The 19,728-nt window shown below is 37.8% G+C and overlaps 1 protein-coding gene across 1 annotated transcript in view; it reads left to right on the forward strand.

Annotated features, from left to right (window-relative positions):
* LOC149015918 (P-loop containing nucleoside triphosphate hydrolases superfamily protein) overlaps positions 1-19,728 on the forward strand; it is a 60,634-nt gene that overhangs the window by 39,814 nt on the left and 1,092 nt on the right. The window contains exons 11-15 of the mRNA XM_089156831.1: positions 3,643-3,747; positions 5,629-5,769; positions 5,850-5,915; positions 11,394-11,552; positions 19,536-19,709. Coding sequence (XP_089012957.1) covers positions 3,643-3,747; positions 5,629-5,769; positions 5,850-5,915; positions 11,394-11,552; positions 19,536-19,709 — 645 coding nt within the window. The remainder of the gene's footprint in view (positions 1-3,642; positions 3,748-5,628; positions 5,770-5,849; positions 5,916-11,393; positions 11,553-19,535; positions 19,710-19,728) is intronic.

Here is a 19,728-nt window from a genome sequence, read left to right on the forward strand (position 1 = left end):
ATATTCGGTTTAACCACACAAACCCATTACAACCTATGGGTTTTTTTCCTAGAGAAAGTATAACCAGCTTCAAAGTCTCATTTTTCTTCATTGCCTACATTTCCTCTACCATAGTTGCCTTCCATATTTTATTAGCATATGCTTCCTGCCAACTTTTAAGAACAGAAAAGGATGATAGAGAGGATATAAAAACACGGTAAGAGTTAGATAAAGAGTCATAAGAAACATATTTAGCTATGGGATGTTGAGTACAAGATCAAATTCCTTTTCTAACAGCAATAGAAAGATTGGAAGAAAGTACCTTAGGGAGAACAATGGAATCTGATTCTAGAGCAAGCGACTGAAGTGGTAACATGCCACCTTTGTTCATCTGCTTTGGCCGATTGTAATTCTTCCTCTGATAAATCTGCATCTCTTTATTTTGCTCAATATTGTTTTGAAAGACCTCGATGGTGTGCCTCATAAGAGTGGTCTCCCCCTGACTAGGTTCTTCAAATGGTTTAAAAAATTGTGGGGGAGAATTGGAGTCCTCCAGTATGCTGGCCAAAGTCTCTCCTGGTCAAACTTTTCTTGAGCTCCTAAGTTGTGTTGTGGTGGTGTGTGGGAGTCTTTGTGTGTGGCAAGAAGGTTTAGAGTTGGAAAGAACACCTCTCTTCTATGATGCTCTCCCTGGAGAGGGGTGTAGTAAGGACGAAACTCATTAAAAATGACATCCATAGACACAATGGTTTTTCTAAGAGGAGAATGATAACATTTGTACCCCTTCTGAGTAGTAGAATACCCTAGAAATATGCAGTGTAGGCCGTAAGTAGCCAATTTACTTTGGTGGGCTGTGATTCTGGCATAAGACACACAACCAAAAACCTTTGGAGGAATAACAAAGGAAGTCTCTCCTTGAAGAATCTTATTAGGACACTTAAAACCAAGTATCCTATTGGGCATCCTATTCATAAGGTAAGAGGCAGTGAGTATGGCATCACTCCAGTATTGATCAGGGACATTCATAGCAATCATAATAAAATGGGTTATCTCTAATAGATGCCGGTTCTTCCTTTCAACAACCCCAATTTGGGTAGCCGTATCAACACAACTAGTTTAGTGTATTATGCCAGAATTAGAGTGATATCTTTGAAATTCACCATCGATCTTCACAGTGGCATTGAACTAAGTTTTAAGCAGATTATGAAAATCACAAAAACAACGGAAGACCTCATTTTTTTTGTTTTAAAAGATAAATCTATGTAAAATGAGAGTGGCAATTTATAAAAGTAACACAATATCTATGACCAGTAATAGACACACATTGGTAGGGGCCCCACACATCAGTATGAATTAACACAAAAGGAATAGATTTCCTATTATGAAGAAAAGGTAAATAAGTAGAATGAGTTTCCTTTGTAAAAATGCAGGCTTCACAAAAAAATCGTCCTTATTACAAGAAGAGTTTAAATAAGGAAATACTTTCTTAAGAGTTTTTAGGGGGGGTGACCTAGCCTACTATGCCACTGATGAAGGTCTGACATTATTGAACGGACCTGATGGGAAAATGCAGCTAGAGTAGAAGTAGATCCTCCAATCGGCTTCAGCAGATAAAGTCCATTGTCTAGTTTACCACATCGAATCTCCTTCCCCATTACTATATACTGGAAGACACAGTAAGATGGAAAAAAATGTCACTCACTTTACTATTCAAGTCATTTGTAAGACTACTGACAGAGAGCAAGTTAGTAGAGGAGGAGGTTACATATAAAACTTTAGACAAAGAAAGTGATGGAGATTGGAGAATGCTAAATGGTCTGTGATGGAGAATGCGCCTAGTGGCATGATGAAAGCCGATGATCGTAAGCTATGTCCTCCATCACGATCTCGAATGAAACTATCCATGGAATCGTGCAATTTGACGGAGTTTTCAAGAGAAGGGGAACGGGAGGAACTACTATTCTTCTTCTTCCCCTGGGAATGGATATTATTCTGAAATTCCCTGATACACTCTTCCTCGTCGGCCTTTTCTATCCAACAAAAAAAAAATGAATATGATAAAATATGAGTTAAATTGAATTCAACCAAATAAATGACTACTGGAATCGGGGTTTTGGGCATAAAGATTCCACCTGTTCTTTTTTCCAACAATGGAAGAATGAGAGCCATCAACAATTCGAACTTTATCTTTCCCGAAAGTTGGAGAATAATGTAAGAAAAAGGAGGATGAACTTGTCATATGATCTGTGGCTCCTGTATCAATAATCTAAGGAGCTGAAACGGAAGAAATATGGAAGCCTGTAAAAGTTTTACCTGAAGTAGCAAGGTAAGAGTTGGTATGGGTAGTGGAGGAAGTAGTAGTAGAGGCTGCACTGGCAGTGGAAGACTGCAACATACGTTGCAGAGTAACTAACTCTTCTTGTGAAAAACCAATGTCAGGAGAGGGTGTTGTGGAAACCATCCAAAAAGATTAGCGTTCGGTTTCCCCTTCTCTATGCCCTTTTCTGCTCAAAATCGACAAGCTTCCCATGGAGCTTCCAACAGTCAGCCTTGGTATGATATGGTTTGTGACGGTGCTCACACTTGACAATCTCCTTAGTCGAATCAGATTTGGTGCTAACAAACTATAGGGATGATTTCTCCACGGGAGGATGAAGCATGGCTAATCGACGGCTTTCCTCACACTGAACAAGGGCATAAGACTGTTCTAGTGTAGGAATGGGAGAGCGACTCAATACTTGTATGCTGATCTGATCATACTCCACATTCAAACCTGCTAAGAAATCATATACTGGAATATTATCAACATGCTTTGTGTAAGTAACCACATCATCTGAATTAGTGGGGTTGATAATCTCCATAATGATCCAACTCATAGATCAACACTCTAGACTAGACATACTTTAATTTGAATGTTGACTTGAGCAATGGAGAAGTTTGTTAACTCACCTTCTTTGATTTTCAAAAACTTAACAATAGAGGAGCAAGATTGAAGAAGGAATGCGAAGGAGTTACTAAAATGAGGTGAAAAGAGGGTTAGAATGCAAGAGAAATGGAAAAAAAAGGGGTTTGGGGTCGAAATCTGGAGAGGCGATTTCGGTCGAAACTGGTGGAACTTGCGTTTCGTAGGTTCCGATCGAAACACTTGATTTTTATAACTAAAGGCATATCGTTTGGCCTGATACGAAATTTCGTGTCATTTAGACCAAGGCAAAATTTCATATCGTTTCGGTTGAAACTTGTAACGTTTCCAATTTTTTTAAATTTCGTCTCGTTTTTCAAATATGCAGGTATTTCGGTCGAAATTTCGACAATTTCGACAGAAATTTCTTCTATGATGGTAGTGTTGTTTTTCTCTACCGTTGAAGGTGGATAGGAATAGGAGTAAAGCATTAGAAGAAACAGCAGGACTGACACTTTTAACACTTTTATTTTGTCTTGGTAGTTTGAACCCAAAGTAACTCCAATTGGATTTGTGAAGTTTCTCTGCCAACATTTTATTTTGTCCTGGTAGTTTGAAGTTTGAACCCAATGTAACTCCAAGTGGATTTGTATTGTGTTTTGTAAATGTTTCTCTGCGAGAATTTCATTTTTAAACTCAATATTCTTGACTACACTTCATAATTATTTAGATGAATGCTGATTGAGTTGTTCTGGTAATAGGAAAGTCTCCAGCGATTTCCTGTAGATGACTCTTACATGCCAGAGGTTATGAAAAGATTATCCTTTGCACGTCAAATAGACAAGATTTCGCGGAAGGATTCCCAGGTAAACAGATCTTTTTCTTGGCGGCAGATTATGTGGATCTTTGCTCTTCAAGTCCTTCATTGGAAATCCCTGTTTTGGAGGTCCAATTGCAGGAGTTGAAGAGACTTGGTTATTCTGCTATTGGTACCTCGCAGAGTCAGTTGCCTTTGCCTTTTCTCTGGTTCCATATCTGTTTGGATTTTATGTTGCACATTCATTTGCAATTTATTATTATTGTCATTGGGAACATTTTTCTATGGTAATAAGATATGTCATGAATTCAAGTTCAATCTGGGGACAGACCTGGACCCACTGTTGGAGATCAGATACTTACAGAATTTATGAGGATGTGATCCTTGTTCTAACGTTGTCATAATAGTTGAGTAAAGAACCTCCCTCCAGGATATCACCACATACTTTTACTGGTTTCATTACTTCATAATGTTTTACTAGTTTCCTCTTCCACATAATTTCTGCTACATGATCTTAACTCTGAACATTGATTTAAACACATAGTAAGCCGATAGCCCACCTGTTTGTGTATTACTGCTACCATTTGATCACTAAAAGGGCCTTGAATAGATTATTCCCATTATGTAATTCCACTTAACTTCCATGACAATACCTGTAAAAAGTGAAACATTTTGTCACTTATCATTCATCCTGCTTCATCCATTTTTAAGTAATGGAAGTTGGACTTGATATGTTTTTGACTATGGTCCAACTGTTGATATGTTGCACCACTTCCATGTGGTTTGTGGGTTAGCCCTGGTTCAGTGGCTAAATTGCACTATTGCACCACCACATTGCTGGTCCAAGACATGGAAACAGCCTCTTCGTGTAGTGGTGGTAGGCTGTGTACATTTGCACCCCCACCACTCTTTCAGAAAATAAAACAAAAGAAAAGAAAATATTATTTTATATTAAAAACAAAAAGAAAACAAAGATCATGAAGTTGCATGAGCTTCACGGAATGGAACATGCCTTTTTCTTTTTCAAGTAGTCATTGGGTTGAGGTGTACCAATAACAGTAAAATTGTAAAAGGGATTAAATGGATTCTACTGTCATACTGTTATGTTATTAGAAAAAGAAAGATTTAGGCTTCCTGTGTAAGATTTTAGAAGTCAATGTTTTTTGGAAATATTTTTGCATCATGGTTTAAATTGCTGAAGCTTAAACATGTAAATTTCTTTTGAGCAACACGGATAAATGTCAAAGGAGAATAGAAACTTTCAAAGGTGTTCTTTAGGCTTATGAACAGTGCTAAATACTATCAGTACTTTGACACATGGTTGATGCGTGGAAGGGACTGCGGGAGGCTGATTTTGACAGCTTTCTGATTTTGAAGTGGGATCCTCATAGTGGTGATGTGAATCGAGACATGAAGAACAGGAACAAAAATAGATCTCAGAAACAAAGTACTGTTCACATAAACAGTACTCGGGTACTTCACATAACATTGTTGTGGGTCCCAGCTTAGACTATATGTGCTTCTATTCTAGAAGTCTTGGACAGCAAGACATTATAGGATCGATGGGGCAACTTCTAAAATATTGAAGATCGAGTTACATTCCTTTTTGACAAGGATCTAGGGTTTTTTTTTTTGGAAACCTTGTCAGAAATAAGACTCTATTTTAGTTGCTTTGCTTTCATATGGAAGTTTCTTTCTTCTAGGTTTTAGGGATTAGTAGTTGCCTTTTAAGATTTATTTAGGTTCTTAATTATATCAAGGTGGGTTAGCTCTGTGATTGGGTTATTGCATTGAGGGTGTTGATGTTGTTGAGTGCACTGGTGTAGTTAACATGAACCAATAATCTTTTTGATGGTATAGATAATTTACTCTTTATATATCACCTACATTTAATTTAATTAATATGTGGGCATGTTCATTTCTCTTCCAGGATAAAGCAAATAAGAATTGGCTGGATCGAAGTGCTGAATCGGTTGAATTGGATTTAGAGGACCATGATAGTGAGGAAGAAAGAGTCAACAATTATAAGCTAAATAAAGTAAAATCTATTCATCTGCAGAAGTTACAGCAGGTTTGCTTGAAACTTTGAACTCATCGATGCGAAGTGCTTTCTCATTTTATGACTAATCTTTTTTCCCTCCCAAATTGCAGGAGTTAAAGGAGCTGCTTTCATGCCCTTTACAGCCAAAAACATTTTCCCGTCGTTTTCTGGCTGGGGTAATAATAATTTTTAATATCCTTTTTGTCCTTGGCTACTTCTGTGTGCTTAACATTTATATAATTGTTTTGAAAATAAAGTAGGTATCCAGTATTCATGGTTCAACGGGTCCAAATTATGATGCCATAACTAAATACATTGTTGTTGTATGTGACTTTTATAATATAAAATAATAAGTATGACATTTTAGAAACTTGAAATTGTTGTTACATTATATTTTTTAAATCAGTCTATTGGCAACAATTCCTTTGTCCACCTTGGTTGGTTTTAAAGTAGACTAGTGTGAACTCAGTATTCTACTAGTTTTGAATGATAAAACGGTCCTGATAACTTTCTAGTTTTGAGGGCAATTGCCCTATGCAAATATAAGAGACACAACTTATAAGCAATGAACAAATTTCGGTCAAAACTGGAATTTCGACCTTGCAAAAGGCCGAAATTCCTATGTTTCGGAAACTGGACAATATTTTTTTGACAATTGTAACTTCCATTTCGTGCCTCAAATGAACTCAAAATGATTTGGATTTTCGACCGAAACTGGACAATATTTTTTTGACAATTGTAACTTCCATTTCGTGCCTCAAATGAACTCAAAATGATTTGGATTTTTGCATATTACCTATTTTAAGCAAAATAAACACTATAGAACTACTAGTTTACCAAAAGAACATTGAAAATGTAACATCCAAGTATATACTAGATATGAGAAGAAGCGAAAATGTTACCAAATACAAGAAAGAGAGTGCATGATACAAGAAATACACACTTAAGTACCTTGAAAAGCTCCACAATATGCTCCAAAAATTACATACATGCTTATAATAATTACCTCCTATTTTTAAATATAAAAAAGAATATAAGTATTTTTTAATATATATATATAAATAATCTAAAAATATATAAAATACACAGTAACTATCTTAAAAGGCTCCACAACATGCTCCAAAAATTGCATGCATGCGTCCAGTAATACTCTCGTATTTTTTAATTTAAAAAAGAAATTAATTAGTTTTCTTAATATTTAAATATTTTTAATTATTTAAATATATATTAAATACAGTAAAATTACTTAATTAACAGAAAAAAATTGATTCAACACCATCACAGTAATATGGTGTCTCAACTCTCACATACATAAATTTGAAGCTCATACATCTACTATCCATATACATTTTTAGCAATATACATAATTCACTAAATAATTTTTAATAACAGAAAAAAAAAGTAGAAAGAATAAAAAATTAATTTTGACACTACAAATTCATAGATCAACACTCTAAAGTAAACATACTTAAATTTGGAAGCAATCCAAGAAGATTTAAGGGAAAAAAAAAAAAAAAAAAAGAGGAAGTCAGTTACTCACCTTGCAAGATTTGAGAAAATGCACAAATGGAGGATCAAATCTAGTATTTGAATGAAATGGAGTTGTAGAAATTAGGTGAAAAGAGGGATGAAATCAAGAGAAATAAATTTTGTTTTGTAAAGAGGGTCGAAATGTCTGAGGCGATATGGCTCGGTAGTCTCGAAATTGACGATAGGTCAAAAAACAGGTCGAAAATGGACACTTTATAGCATACCATTGTGTTGTTTCAGTTTGATATCATATTGTGTCAATATTTCGAATCGTACGATACAGGACACTTTTCGTGCTTGTCCTTGTATTTCGTTTCAATTTGAAAATATGCATGCATTTCGACCGAAATTTCGTTAATTTTGGTCGAATTTTGTTCCATGCTTATAAGCGCTGAAGTATTTCCTTGGATCTTTGTAGTTTGTAGCCGTCTCCAACATACATGGTATAATTAAATTTTGATTGCTTATAAGCTTCTGAAATTGCAATTTGGTGAATGAGGCTGCTATCACTCAGTAATGATTATTTATGTGATATGTTGGTCATGCATAAATTTCGCCCCCCCCCGGGGTATTTTCCCCCCCCCCTCTTCAAATGTTCACACAACTCAACATAAATTTGCATGGGTCATTACACTTACTTTGATTTGGAGATGGTATTGAATGCCTTAACTATTCCTAGGTATTCCTTATTTTTTTTTCAATCTTTAGTTCTTGTACACAATAAAAGCATTTTAAAATTCAACTGCTGCCTAGCACAGTTGCCAATGCTGTGCTGCACTAAGCCGTCAAACTTCCTGGCCATTACCACCCCCCCTTTTTCTTTTTACCTATAAAAGAAAAGAAGTCTTAAATTGGGTCGATTTTATATTCTAACTTGTAACATGCAAAAACAGTCAAAGCATTTGATCTGAGAGAAGGTTTTTCTTTCAACATGGTAGGAGAACTTCTAGGCATACCCCTTTTAATTAGGATACCTGTTGTGTAGCCTTAGACAGGCTGAGACCAATGCAACAGGATTTCCTGAAAGAATGGCTCAAATTGAAGGGAATTAGATTGTGAAAAATTGATTTAGGGAGTTTCAAATTTTACTACAAAATTGATTTTAGTGCTCTGGGGGAATGCTTGAAAAGTGGTGTTGGTAGATTGATTGAAAATTGGGACAATTCTGATATAGGGAGTTAGGGCTTCGTGAAGGAGTTAGGGTCATCAAGAATCAGTCTTGGATGTGGCTATAACTAAATTGGGTGGGAGCTCTGATGTATGATGGCTCTGCTCAAATTTCTGTACAGATCTGATGGTTATATAGGATGGAATTTAAGGTAGGGAAGGATTTGGAGAAATCAAAATTTTAAGAAAGGGCTGGGATTAAGGTGTTAGATGGAGGGATAAAAGGGGGCTTGCTAGATTGTATGTACAGAAGGTTGGGGGGTTCCTTTGATGGAAATATGGGGCTTCTCTGATGGAGGGATAGAGCTGGGGGATTTGAGAGATTGATTAGGATTTTTGAGCAAAATCTGGAAACAGAGGGGACAGGGTCAGGCTAGGGTTAAGGTTTTGGATCAGATACTTCAAAATCTCTTACCATAGTTGCAGTGCTTCAATAACAGCAGCATTTGTGGTCTGAAAATTTTGAAGAATAACACTGATAGAGAGGTTGATCTTCAACCTAGTTGAAGGGGAAGCGTTGTAAAACCTCCCAGCTTCCTACCATCAAGTGGTCTTCTGGTACAACCAATCCCACCTCTGAGAAGTGATACAATAAGTGAGCATTGTCACTTAATGGAGAAGAAGGCTGCCACCACAGCTTTCAATTTGTTTAAAATTTGAAAATCAGGCCTGTCTATTCTTCCCATGATAAGGGGCGTAACGAGGGGGGAGGGGAACTTAACAACCTTAGGACATAATCTTAATTACAACAGCAAAGGAATATGTAATGAAAACAAAATACAAACTCTAGTCTATGCACAGAGGTGTGGTTACTTCCTAATTACAATAAAAAACTTGTTAATTACTGTAATTCAAATTGAAACAGATTGAACCAAGTTGAACCAAGGTTGTCTGGCGGATGTAGCTTTTCATGTCTGCGTCAGCCTGCTGATGGTAAGTCAAGATATTGAATCATGATCCATGGTGCTAAAGATTATGGCAAGTGTCTTTCTGTACAAAAAGGGGGAAAAACAGGGTGGAAGCCTTGGAAATTGAAAAGTCAATGAAGACTAGAGGAGGATCTTATGGTAGGCAAATAATTCAAAATATTTGTATGAATCTTTATTGGTAACAATGTCACGTCTAGTGACAAACAAGAAACTCCTAATTTTTTGAGATCCTGTGATATCCCATGGTATACAAATTGCCAAATACTAATTTACCGAGATTGGTATGGCCAAATAATACCAAATGGTTTATAGCTGATTTCTTTTGGGAAGTAAGTGGAATAGGGAAGCATGACCCTCCATAAGAGATTTGGGTTCCCCATAATTCATAAGCAGGATCTTTTGGATATGGTCAAGTAACAAGGAGGCACGAGTCAAAGTTATCTTGGCTTGTCTGATACGAGTCACATGTAGGCCCTAAAAAATTAGAAAATATGGAGAGAGAAAATTGAAGGAAGTAGGATTTAGGCTCAATTGATGGAGACTTTCCAGTTAAAGATCACTCTTCAAGTTAGTTGGTCAGTTCTATGTGAAAAAGAGGAAATAATCTGTCCTCCAAAGACATGATTTTCGGCCATTCTTTCATATATGGGAATGCTGTCACATGTCCTTTTTCTAGGATCTAAACAAAAAATTTTCCAGGTCTGCCTTGTGAGGAATCATCTTTGTTTGTCAACTTGCAAAGAGATATTAGCAGCTCTGTTTTTTAAGTGCTTCCTCTGTTCCAGAACCAGTACGAAGTGCTACTAACAAAGAATATATCTCGGGAGTCAAATCAACTGGGGATTCAAGATCGGGAAATGATACCACCTATTGGGTCTCAATTTTTGTTTATGAGAATCTAAGGTAATCTAAGGTTGGATCTTGTTTACAGTTATAGGTTTTGTGAGATCTCGCCGAGATCGCCGACGAGACTTTGTTTTTTTGAGAGCTCGGGACAAGGTCTCATGCAAGTCAAGGCGATACTAGAAAAATACATCATCTCGGGTGGCTCAAGATCTCAACCGAGATATCGGATCCCTCAAGATCTCGATTCAACCCAGTCTTTATAAATACCCCATCTTGTTTGAGACGAGTTGAGATATCTTGATCTCGACAGTCCTTTTTCCCCTTTGTTGGTTGTGGTGTTTGTGCCCGATTTTTCGCCGGAAAGTTGGTCTCTACCTAGGTGGTATCAACAAGTTGTTTATGTTATCTGAAACAAGGATATCGGTTTTGAAGCCAATCTTGAAGAAAAGTGAGTGTTATAACTTCATTTTTTTTCCTTTCAAAAACTATATTCTAAATTAGTTGAGCAAAAGTTGGAGTTGCTTAGTCATTGATTTTACTTGTGTACTCTTGCCGTGTAACTTCTAAGTGCACCGTTGTTGTAACGTGAAATTGTAAACAACTGAGCATATTTGTTATATTATTTGACTCAAAACCTTTATGTTTTCATTTATATCAAGTAATGGTTGTGTATTTCATGTTTTATAACTCTGCATGTTAATTCCTTTAGCCAATTGGTTTTAAAGTTAGGGTCGAGTTGGAACTCATATATACATTTGTTTTCTCACTAATTTAAGGCCACCACCAAATTGAGCTGTAAAACCCACCGAGACGGGCCTTCGAGTTGGGTATAGTTGACCAGGGAGTTTTACTAGATCTCAGCTGGAATCTCGGTTCTTTGAGGGACCAATATTCCCGTCGAGATCTCAAACCATGATCTTGTTGAAGAGACCCAAAATGAAAGGATTATAGGCTTTGTACCCTTTATTATTTTTTAGTCGCATTATAAATGGTGTCTATTCTGCTAACTAAGTCTTCATTGCTTTTGTTTTGAACCTCCAAGGCATGGAACATGGTCAACAGTATTATTTCTGATTGATTGATTTTCCTGCTGCATTTGTGGATATATATTTCTCTTACACCCATTGTAACATGCACAAATTCTTGACGAGTAATAGCTTCTCCTGTTTGATGTTCTTACAGGCTGGTGTTTCTTCCCTTCTTCAACACCAATTTGAAGAATTGGTGAGGCAAAAAACAGGTAAAAATGGGAGTCTTGGGGAAAGCAAAAGAGGGAAACTCTTGGTCATTGGTCAGGATTGTGTGGAGCCACTTCAAGCACTTCGTAGTGTTGGCCATGAGGTATGGCCTCAGAAATACATACTTACTGGCATGTTCCTTGTTCTTTAACTGAAATTTTCCTTGGAAGGGTGTCCTATTTTGCTGCCAACTATAGAAGGTTTATTCCTCTCAAATGGTTTTTCCATCAATTCTCTTCCATAATATTTTTTTTTGGTTGTTTTTTCTTTGCAAATGGTCTCCATGAGCAACAACTGAATTAGAGCAGGATATTTTCAACCCCCCCCCCCAAAAAAAAAAAAAAAAAAAAAAAGAAAAAGGAAAGAAGAAAGATACCTTGTATGTGTTTTTGTAAAGCTACTACCCCTATTAAATGTTTGTTGATTTTTAGATCATAATGATTGCCTCTTCCATTTCTGGTCATTTAGTTCTTATCTATATTATTGGTCCTAGGTTCGTTGACAAAATGTAATGTTTTAATTGGACCAATTTTATATTCCAAGTTGTAACTTGATAAAACAATCTGAGCATGTGATCTGAGAGCCAACACATACACATATTGCCTATGAGAATCATAAACATGTCCTTTTGAATTAGAAAGCTCAACTTTGGTAAGGTATGATTCAATAGTTTTAAGTTATGACATTGACCACCCTTTCCTACAATCTTGATTCATTGATCTAAAGATTATGATAATTGTGCTAGGGACATGGGATCATTCCATGTGGAGGAGAGAGAGAGAGAGGGTTAGTGTTGGGTTTTGGGTTATAAATAAGGGTGGAGGTGTAAGGGCAAGTTATGTAATGTTTTGTGTGTGTGTTTGGGCAGCCTGTGGCTGAGGGGCAAGAAGATGCTTGACTGCACCATTGTAACCGTTTTATCTTTATTAAATATTATTAGTTTTCATCATAGAAAAAAATTTGAGGGAAACTCAAGTTTCAACCAGGTGAAAATGAGAAACTTAGGTGGGAAACTGAGAAATTTCAATGAAACTTAGGACTTTTTCATGCAAGTTTCGATATAAAGTGTCGACAAGTTTTAGGGAGTATTTTAGTGTGGGACTCTGCATTAAAGCTAATTAGAGTATAAAAAACACATTGGCTGTATTTTGTTAAAAAAATCAATGTAGATATGTCATTCAACGTACATAACATCAATGTAGAGTTGTCTGAGAAGTACACTATAAACTTAACTACTTAAGTACATAACATTCAATATATAATTTCTAACTTCAAAGCATCAAATACAAAGTAACTGACAATAAAAGGAATGTACAAGTTAATGCCAAGAGGAGTGTTGGAGTGGATCCATCCTGTGAGCTAAGTAGTATTATGTTTGTAACATCCTCTCCTCCAACCAACAAACATAGACGTCCCATGACATTTTATGCCTATGGTTGTGAAGGTAATCGACAAGCTGTAATTTTATAAGTCTGGTCATCAACATGCCTAAGATAACCAGTCTAAGGGAATACACAATTAGGATAGGAAAGTCTTGATAGAGTGGGTATTTGTCATGGTATTTTGGAAAACATGAAAGAAACAAAAAAATTGAAAATTTGGAAAAGCTACAAAATTTGCAAGGAAAAAGTCTCGGTGTCCACGAAATTTTCCAAGTTTCCACGAAATTTCCCATGTTTCCCATGAAATTTGGGAATTTTTTTTTCTCATGAACAAGTTGGTATAGCTGGGTTGAACCAGGTTTTGAGGTTTTGACAAATTTCGACGAAATTTCATTGTTTCAATCGAAACTTGGGACTTTTTTCGGTCCCCTAGTATTTCATTTCGAGGTTCCCAAAATGGGAAATTTGGCAAGTTTCAACGAAATTTTGTTCTATGGTTTTCATATTCGATTCCCTGTTCTTATCAACTGGTATCAGAGCATGCTTCAATCCGAGGGAAGGAAAATGGAGATTGGATTGTCCATGTTTTCCAGCGAAGGGGAAGTGCAGGGATGGCCGATTAAGGTCTCGTTGTTTTGCTGGGAACACGAAATCAAGGATGTGCAACGGTTGGGAGCGGCTGTTCAATATCTGATGGATGAGCATTTGGAGCGGCTAGACGGGAAGAGTTGTCAGAGTTTGATTGGAAGAGTTTCAAGGAAGCCCTGAAGCTTGACTTCGGTGATAGGAAAGTTGTAAAACCAAGAAGGGATGTGGCTAGCCACCGCACTTAAACCCAGAGCAGTGGTTGAACGATCGAATCAAAAGGCCAAGTTGGGACATCAGCAGTGGCCAGAAGTGTTCGACCAGTCACGAGGTTGGATGTAGACTCTCCCCATGTTGGAAATTTGGAACTGAGGGAAGTATAGGTACTATTGAAACAAAAGACTAGGCCTTGAAATTCTTGAGAAGCGCAATGAGAATAGTTGCCCAAGGTGATCAATTGATTGCCATTGTTATTCCATGCCGTAGTAGTTTCTCATCATAACAAGAGAAGAAAACGGAAAATGGGCTTGGCGGCAGTTAGGGTTTCTCTCTAGTGAAGAAATCAGGAGTGGTTCTATCCCTAGAGTGATTGCATGTGAGGTTGAATTGAAATGCCACGAAGGTAAGAAGAGAAGGGGATGGAAGAGGGCCTAGAGCAACTGGCGGACAACATCATGTGGTGGCTAGGGTTGCTCCTTGTTGAACTTGGAGAAGGATTAGTGGGGATGGGTTACTCAAACCGCCCTCCTTAGAACAGTTTATTGGTTCAGCTCAAACCCTAGGGGCCAAAGGTTAAGTAATAGGGGCCAAACTACAGACCCACTTTTTAGAATGTCATAATTGGGCTTTAAAGGAAGGCACTAGTCCCAACCTTAGTATGTGGGCCAGGAATTACGCAAGTGAAGGCCCGACCCATGGAAGGCAAGAAATGGGTTGTCAAAAAGCCTAGGAAGCCTCCATGGGCCCAGCGCATGGCATTAATTGATGGCCCAAACCATCATCACTTTAAGTTGGGGCCCTACTCATACGACCATACCAAAGCCCATCCATAGACCTAGCTTTAACCGAGGAACTAGTCAAACCATGTCCATCAAAACTCAAAATGGACTGGACCATCGTCTTCCATCTCCAAACTCACACAGGAGCTTCGGCGGCAACCAGAGGCTTGCCAGATATGTGAATTGGGGCCACGGGTAGTTGAATTGATGGCAGAGGTTCTGCATCTTGTCGTCCAAAATGGCCCCCTATTCCGTTTTCTTCTTAATCGCCATGAGGAGCCCTGCTAACTTTGTAGGGGGATGTAATGATTGAAATGCCAAGGAATTTTGGGTTCCTAAAAAGAGTGGAGTCAGAAATAATGCTCGAGGCTCATGACCAGGTTAGTTTTATTATGGGTTTACCATGCTTGAAGTCAGGTGGATATGATTTCTGCTCCATAAGCAAGACACAATGCGTCTCCAAGTATGCAAGTTTGCTTAGCAGGTCTCTAATCTTATCATAGCTAATTGAGCTGTTCAAAGAGTTGGGAGCATTCCATTCTCATGTACACAAAAATATTCATGATTATGGAAATTGGTAGTGCAAGGGTTGTATTGGACATCAGTTGAGTCTTGGGGAAATGGGTCTGCTATTCCGCCTCTAAGAACGATGCTGAACTGGCATGATTGTGCTGCGAGCATGTGAAGATCAAGTTTCTAGTTTTCCTTCACCTTGAGGACAAGGTGAATTTCGAGGGGCTGGTAGTGTTCGGGCCCCCTGGGATCATGTCATGTGGAGGAGAGACAGAGAGTGAGTGTTGGTTGGTGGGTTACAAATAAGGGCGAAGGTGTGAGGAAAAGTTATGTAATGTTTTATGCGAGTGTTTGGGCAGCTTGTGGTTGAGGGGCAACAATATGCTATGGGGGTGACTGGCACCGTTGTAACCAGTTTATCTTTCTTTGCGTTTGTTCATCTTTATTTCAGTAATTAAATATTATTAATTTTCATATTTCATTAATTAAATATTTACATGTCTTTGTAACAAGAAAGGAAAATCAGAGTTGGAACCAGCAGTGTAAATCTTGATACCGATCTGGAAAAACCAGACCAAATGAAACCGAGAAAACCAATCCTAAAACTGAATCCAAAAGTCTTGTTGGTTTTGATTACAGCAAGCATATGGTTTTGGTTAGATATGGGCTCACTCAATACGCACCCAATAAACCAAATATAGAGTAGACCAAATCCAAAACAAACTGATCCATAAACCAACACTAGCCCAATACAGTCTGAACATATCTAAACCCAACAATCGCCCAATGAGCCCAACTTATGGTTTTATTGATTGGCTTATTGGCTCTCTGGGAAACTTTGTTTATTGATTACTTTACAAGTGATTTGCATTATGTTTTAGGGGTGATGTTAGTATGGTTTCACTCCAAAAGATGAAACAGAAAATTCTTTTGTAGTTGAAAAGAAAAAAGAATAAAATAGTTGCAAACCAAATGATGGCAGTACTAAGAAACCAAAGCCCAATTGAAACCAAACCAAATCTGGAAAACCCTTAATGGATTGATTTTGGTTTTTCTTAAAGTACATACTGAAACTGAGGGAACCAAAACAAATCTGGACTGAACCAATCCATTACACCCTTAGTTGGAAGCCTAGAGAATTGAATTAATAAAGAATAGAGAAGAAGGGTCCTATGCGTATGGTGGGCAACTAAATTCGGAAGTTTTTTTCCGACCTGTGTAGTAATAATGTGGGAGAAGGTTATTGAAGTGTGTCTGATAAGAGAGAAGTAATAGAAAAGGAGGAAAGGGAAGTCATGTGAACCAAATTTCGGACCCTAGCGAAAATCCTGGAATGTGTCCCAAGGCCACTCCAAACTGGCGCACCTAGGGCTGGTCGAACCCTACAAGAGGGGTAATTTCGTTCATCCCAGTGCTAATTAGTTGCTGATTTTAATTTTCAGAGGAGTTTTTAAAGATAGACTCTAGTCAGTCTTTATTTACAAGAAAAGTTCCTTTAGTATTTGAGTCTTAGGGGGGATCTATTTTCGAGAAGATTCCATCAGATCTTTAATTATTTATTTGGATGATTGATATTAATTGTGAGGGGATCCTAATTTATAAAGGAAACCCACTTAGGTTTAGAGTCTTTTAGTTGGTAGGCTATAAATAAGCCTATTCTTTCTTTGTAAGTTCCTTAATCTGATTATTTGAACAAGATCAATTGAGTTGAGGATTGTGGTTCCTGTTGAGGGGGTCAAGGCGGATTTAAAGTTAAAGTTTCTGCTTCAAATATCAGTAACAACATTATGTCTAGCACTTTCTTCCAGAAATTCCAGCAAGATTACAATTAAGTAAACAACCCCCAGCCGCCTTCCCCTCTCTCCCTTACCATTGCAATCCCTCCCCTCCCCTTCCCCTTTCTTTGTAGCAACCCCAGCACTCTCCCCCACCTCCCCACCCCATTGCAAGACCCTCCCCTGTTCTGCGCAGCCCTAGAACCCCCCTGCTGCTGCACCATGGCAGTGGCTCCCCCAGGCTCCCACGATACCCCTAACCCCTTCCCCTACCCCTTATGACTCCCTCTAGCCCTTCCCCTACCACTCCCCTACCCTATGGCATCTTCCCTCCCCTTCCTAACCTTCTCGGCCTCTCTCTTTGTCCCCTCTTCCTTAGTGCAATCAGAAAAGAAAAGAAAGAAAGAAGAAAGAAACAAAAAGAAACAAAAAGAAACAAAAGAAAAGAAGAGGAAGAACTAGAAGAGATCCTTTCCTTTCCAAGCTCCAAGCCATAGTGATCCAAATGATTTCATCCTTCTTTCCTACCAACATTAGGAACAATTGTAACCACCCAAGATTATTCCATAAAGAATTTTGTTAAGCTCTAAAATTTTCCCCACCATTCCAGCTAGCCTTGTTAAACCCGTATCTTACCAAAACCATCCACATTTAAATCCCCATCTTTATTTAACCATCTCATCTAGGTTTGATAATTATTTTGCTGGTTTAGAGAAGATTATCTTGGGCAAGCCCTTAATTTTAGGGAATTCTTTCCAGAAAACCTAACCCTAAAATTGGGTTTTACATCAGGAAGATGAAGGGGTTAGCCCATGGTTCAAAATTTTGTGAGATTAAGCCGAATTCTCAGCCATCTTGACCTTGGCAAGACTAACATCGTTTGAGACGAGATTCAATTAGTTGATTCAATCTCAACAAAATTTTGCCGAGATCTTGATGAAATTTTGAAAATTTCAAGGAGATGTATATATAAATTGTAATTTGTAATTTTTGAATTATGAATGAGATTTGACCTACCCCCCCCGCGTATTTGTTCTTGCATTTTAATGGAAGTCTCAACATTTACTTGTATTTCCATGTTTAGATTTGTAAAAATACATAAATCCACTTTCGTACAGCCTAGCATGTAGGAATTCAAGTAGACCAGTTTATGTTAGGTTTTAGTAAAAAAAAAAAAAAAAAAAAAAAAAAAAAACATTACCATTGTGTTTATTGGCCTCAAATTAGGCTGTATACTGAAAAATCAAACCCAGAATCCACCTAAATGCACTGAAACGCTCAACCGATAAATATCATTGTTCCATGTTTCATTGACATTTTGGTATCTTGATTGTCTCGAACATGTCGAGAACACCGAGATGAGATGAAATTTTGATCATTGGAAAACCTGAGAAGAATCAGAGTTGGAGTGAGAAAATGCTTTGAAATAGGAAGTGGGGGTGGGGAAATTAGAGTTCCATACAAACACAAAAGCTCAAGCCTTAATGAAAACAAACAATGATTATATGAGTATCGAAAAATACATTAAGAGACTCCTGTCCCAAATAACCTTAAACCATAACTTTAATTTAGAATCTAAACTAAAATTACAAGGCAAAATCAATGGCCGACAGGACCCCCAACGAAGGACAAATAAAACGGCCGGAACCGCGGATGGAAAGACGGACGGAAATACCGGAAAGTTTACCGGAGAACCGGATAAATTATCCGGATAGAGAAAGTATTAACATTTTCTTAAAAAGGATAACGGAGGACCACGGAAGCGACGGAAGATTAAGCAAAAGAAAGGCAAATCAACAAAACGATATTACGGACCGAAGGAGCGAGCATTCTAAATGCCGGTGGGGGCGGAGGCTAATCGGATCGGACGGGTGACGCGAATCCGCCGTACAAGCCTAGGGTAAACCTAAAATAATAAAAAATATCATACAAAATTTAAAGTGTAACTGGACCTGGTTCACCTCCATTAGATATTTAAAAAAAAAATAAAAAATCCACCACTAGTTTTGGAAAATGAGAACATTCACAAAAATCAGCTTTTATGGGTTGATGATCCAATGCCTCCTCAGTATGAACTTCCATGACGTAGTGGGTTTAGTTACTGATGGCAAAATTTCTGACTTGCAAACTAAAGAGAAGAAAAGCTAAGGTAATGTTTCGTCGGAAGGGGTAAATTGGAAACTAAGTGGAAAATTAAAAAAATTAAGAGCAAGGTGTGATGTTAGAAGGGAGGGGGTAAATATTGGAAACTAAGTGGAAAATTCTAGTAAACTACTGTCTGATAAGACTGAGGGAAGGTGTTGCTATTGGCAATGGGGAAAAACTTGAGAAGAAATCAAGGAGTAGAGGCAAGAATTTAGGAGTAATAGGTACGCTTCTCTTCTGAAACTTGCTGCCCTCACTCCTTTAGTTCTATTGTAGATCCACTGCCTTCAACTGACCCAAATCCAGCTAGGTTTCCAGATAGAGATGTACAGGTCCAAAAGTATGCCACTCCCCTGCTTTGTAGGGAATCATCATCAGGTCTTGACTTGTAAAAGAGAAATTAACTACCTCGGTTTTTTCCCGTTATGCAAGTTACTAGTTCCTCTATTGCAGAACCAACATGAAGCCCCTTAACAAATACAAAATCTAGTGTCAAATCAATTGGGGATTCAATTGCTTGTGTTTGAACCTCCACCATGAGAAGAAAGAAAAAAAAAAAAAAAAAAAAAAAGAAGAAGAAAATTGTTTGCTTTTTCGCATTTATGGATATATACATTTTCCTTACATACGGGAATAACATTCACAAATCCTTGATGAATAATAACTTTTGTGTATGATGTTTCCATAGGCTGGTGATTCTTCCTTTAAACGCCAATTTGAAGAAGTAGCTATGCGCCAATTTGAAGAAGTGGCTGACCAGAATACAGGTGAAGATGGGAGTTCTCGGGAAAGTAAACGAGGGAAACTCACGGTCAATGGTCAGGATCATGGGGCACCACCACTTCATAGTGCTGGCCATGAGGTATGGCCACAAAAAAACT

Source organism: Hakea prostrata, chromosome 5 (assembly GCF_041222555.1).
Source record: "Hakea prostrata isolate BN-2017 chromosome 5, UWA_Hpros_2, whole genome shotgun sequence".
NCBI classification, from domain to species: domain Eukaryota; kingdom Viridiplantae; phylum Streptophyta; class Magnoliopsida; order Proteales; family Proteaceae; genus Hakea; species Hakea prostrata.